Genomic DNA, 3,872 nt, shown 5'->3' with positions numbered 1-3,872 from the left:
GAATATTACCGATTTTCCAGATGTTTTATTTAAGTTGTTTCGAAACACATTAGGTTTATAAATTCATTGGGATTCTCACCTAGAATACTTTCTCATTAGTTCTATCTTTTCCATTTTGTGCTCTATATGTTGCTTTTTGAACTAATAGATTTTACTTTTAGTAAAAAAAGAAAACGTCTTTGTTATATGTGGAAGTTTTCGCACCAAATATCAATGCTTTTTATATATTCATTTAGTATGACAAGATTTTAATTATACTGATTTATATCTATTTATTAAAAATATATTCGACCCTATGAAGCAATGAAATTGTAGAAATCAGAGACTTAGAGCATTTTTTACAGGGAAACTCTTCGTTAGAGTTTTTCATGTCAAACTTTTTGTTTTTAGTACAAAGATGTTTCTTTTTTGTTCAGACATCAAGTTTACATTGAGGGATGAATCCAATAGGAGGCCGGAGACACGATCCCGGGATCACTTCTTGGACTGTCTTCAAGGGCCAGGAATCCATTAACTTGACCGTGCCAATTTTCAAGACATATCCAAAAGTGCAGACTGACACCATTACGAACAACCTCTCTTCCAAATATATCATTTCTTTCCACGATATCAGAGAGGAACTTCAAACAATTACGTTAGTTTTATTATTTCTATTCAGTGTCGTCAGTAATGGAATAGTTTTCTTGCTCTTTTATAAGAAGCCCCTGCTCCGCACTTTCTCGAACCGATTTGTTTTAAACCTATCTTTAACACACTTACTGCAAACTTTGTTGATCATGCCTGGTTTCTTGTTGGCCGGTATATTTGGAGTGTGGACATTAGGTGACACCTGGTGTCACATTAGTGGAATAGTCTCAACCTGTCTTAACTTAGAGACATCGTTTTCATTAGTATTGATCGCCGTGGACAGAAATTATGCTGTGAACAGCCCTCTACATTATTCTATGACAATAACAAAAAGGAAAACGGGTGTTCTCATAATATTCACGTGGATCCTTGCATTTCTCATGTCAACGCCTTTAATCTTTGGAATTCCGAAAATTCGGTTTCGGATAAACTGGAATGCATGCGTTCCTGTTTGGTTCCAGAGAGATTCCTATACTTTTGTATATTCAGGACTTATTGTGATGGCCGGATTAGTCATGCCTCTGGTGAAGCTCAGCTGGACCTATTGCTCCATGTTTCTTGCTGCTAGAACTAGTAGCGCTCGAGCACGGAAACATAGTGTCAACACTCCTACTGTGGCAGAAGTGCAGTTTTTGGATAGTCAAGGCAGTTGTACAGTTCACCAGCTAAAAAAGAAGCCGTATCGTAGAATGTCTAGTTCCAGTCAATTCTTTTTCTTTGGAGATGAGTGGAAAGCAGTGAGAACCGGAGTCATTGTTTTGTTTTCTTTCATTTTTTGTTGGGGACCATACTTTGTCGTTATTGGAGCTGAACCATACATGCAGATTGAAAACTGGATACCCGAATTCATTCCTCTTGCTACAGTTCTTTTGTCTTTCAGTGCTTGTGTCATCAACCCCTATATTTACGTATTTCGAAACAAGACCACTAGGAAACATGCCAAACGACTTCTCCACTGTGCACGACCAGAGACGGAGAACTGTTTATCTACGGTTAAACAGGAAAAAAATGAAGTTCATTCCAATGTAGTTCCTCATCTACGACCATTGGGAAATGAAGAAGACCTTGAAGAGATTCCACAGGAGGTGACCCGGAAAAACTCAATCCAGAACATTGCAGATTTTGAAACACAAAGCATTGACCAACCATTATGCAGTGCATCGGAGTCAAACACACGTTCGGTCAATCCTTTTACATCTCAGAATGATGGAACTCTTCAATGTGAACCATATCATAACAATGGATTTTATAACTACGTCCCCATTCCTCCCTCACCCGAGCGCTTCATCGTTTTTCAGCTGCATTGTTACCATCGGGACTCAACAAGTAGTGACACCACAGACAATGTAGGCACGTCTGTGGACAGCGTCGATGACAACTTGAGTCTCTATGGAACAATGTTTAGCAAGCAGAAGAACTCTCGAGAAAGCACTGCAACTTTTCTTCATATGAATGAAATTGACATCCCAGTTAAGCCACGTGCTAGGCCGCCATTGCTACGGGCACATTCCTTCGAGCAAGATGAACAGGATCCCACGAACCCCATTCAAGGTACATCCAAATTCTATAAAGGAGGAAGACGAAAACCTATCCTTCAGCACCGTTATCTCCTTCAGCAATCTAGTGACAGTACCCTCACATCCTCTCTATCCACTGATTCTCAGGAGTCTTCAAATGTAACTGACATCAAGCCACGCTGCCGAGGCCGCCCTCTGTTGGTTAGACAACAATCTTCCAATTTTTTGAGCTATTATAAGCCATTAGAGTGTCAGACCAAAACTGAAACTTTAAGCAGAGAAGACAGTGTTTGTTACTCTATATGTGATGAAAAACAGTGAGGAAGAAAACAGACAACTTATTAAATATGCATTTCCTTGAAGAATGTTTGTGTAAAGTATATAAATATGCCCTCTGACTCAGGCTCAAAGTAGTTCCAGCTGACGTTCGTTTTTTAAAGTTACAGACAGGCGCATTCTAAATAGTGTGCATCAGTACATTTGTTTATGAAAGAGCTTAAATTTCTTAACATTGAACTAAGCAGTGAGATATAGCTTGCCTATTTGTTGAACAAAAAGTTGATATATATATATATTGTAAGTGTTTGTATAAATCTTAATTACCAAAGAGAGTTTGCATGAAAGAAATGATTCCCGTGTATTAACTTTGGAAAACAAAATAGAAACATGAGTAATTTTTTTGTGTATTGCAGCATTAGGCTTAGTGGTAACTCTTGTAAGTTTCTTCTGATTTTATTTATTTGTGCTTATTTTTTGTAGAGCGTAAGATCTCATTATATTCTGAGAACAAATGTCAAGCAAAACAATGTGTCCATCTATGATTACATTATCTGTTTGTCTTTTTTGAGTGATGTTACTTGTGTAACAGTCTCTTCCTTTATCTTTATGTGGTGAAGTATGTAAAATCGTGTTGCACTTTACAATAATCAATTATAATAATGAGAATTATTTAAATACTATTTAGTTCTTGCTTTAAATAACTTTCCTCACATAATCTTTTCATCATGCAAAGCTCTGAATTCGATTTATAAAAAGTTATCTGATTGTTAGCCACAAGTTGTTCCGCGATGTATACAATTTTCTTACATCTTTTTTTGCTCTGAAATTATTGGTGTTGTATTTATCATTATAAACAGCGGGTTATGTCTCAGAAAATAAAGCACAAAATATTTATCAAGAAATTTTGTATTTACATACTATATAATGGGGGAAGGAATGCAACAAGATTTACAAACGGTATTTAATTCAGTTCGTTAAGGGTATGCACCTGCAAGAAAACCTGAATAGCCACAAGTGTTCACAAATTGTCGTTTCTCAGTATAATTCTTTTCCTTCAGCTTCAACAGTGCGGAACTCTGCCGTTGGCTTGATCTGAAACAACAGAAGCAATATAAAATGAAAATTGTATGTTATACTATACTTATATATACACTGAGTGGTCATAAGTAAATAGACACCTAATTTTTCGTCACTTAACTGATTTATGCTAACTAATTTGTGTTCACAGAGCACTATATAAATGAAAATGGTCTGCACACTAATTACCTTGTGCTACAACATGCCTAGAACTCAAGGTTCTTTCGAATTGTCAGATTTTGTTAGAAGAAGGATAGTTGGTCAAGCAGATGGTGGATTAAGTCAGCGGCAAATTTCGCAAAATTTAGGAATCCCGCTTTCGACAGTCAACACAATCATCGTGCAGTTCAGGAAACACGGCAAGAAAACAAC

The 3,872-nt window shown here is 36.8% G+C and overlaps 1 protein-coding gene across 1 annotated transcript; it reads left to right on the top strand.

Moving 5' to 3' along the window:
• Positions 1 to 274: 274 nt before the first annotated feature.
• LOC111083763 (G protein-coupled receptor 161-like) lies at positions 275 to 3,301 on the top strand. Its single transcript, XM_022380450.1, has one exon. It carries the CDS (start codon positions 438 to 440, stop codon positions 2,463 to 2,465), a length of 2,028 nt encoding a protein of 675 aa, XP_022236158.1. The 5' UTR covers positions 275 to 437; the 3' UTR covers positions 2,466 to 3,301.
• Positions 3,302 to 3,872: the final 571 nt, after the last annotated feature.

Source organism: Limulus polyphemus, unplaced genomic scaffold (genome assembly GCF_000517525.1).
Source record: "Limulus polyphemus unplaced genomic scaffold, Limulus_polyphemus-2.1.2 Scaffold11096, whole genome shotgun sequence".
NCBI lineage: Eukaryota > Metazoa > Arthropoda > Merostomata > Xiphosura > Limulidae > Limulus > Limulus polyphemus.
The sequence above is the reverse complement of the archived record's forward strand: the minus strand, read 5'-3'. Positions and strand labels throughout refer to the sequence as shown.

Coding starts and splice junctions, on each gene's coding strand:
- LOC111083763 (XM_022380450.1), top strand. CDS start 438: ATGAATCCAATAGGAGGCCGGAGACACGATCCCGGGATCACTTCTTGG.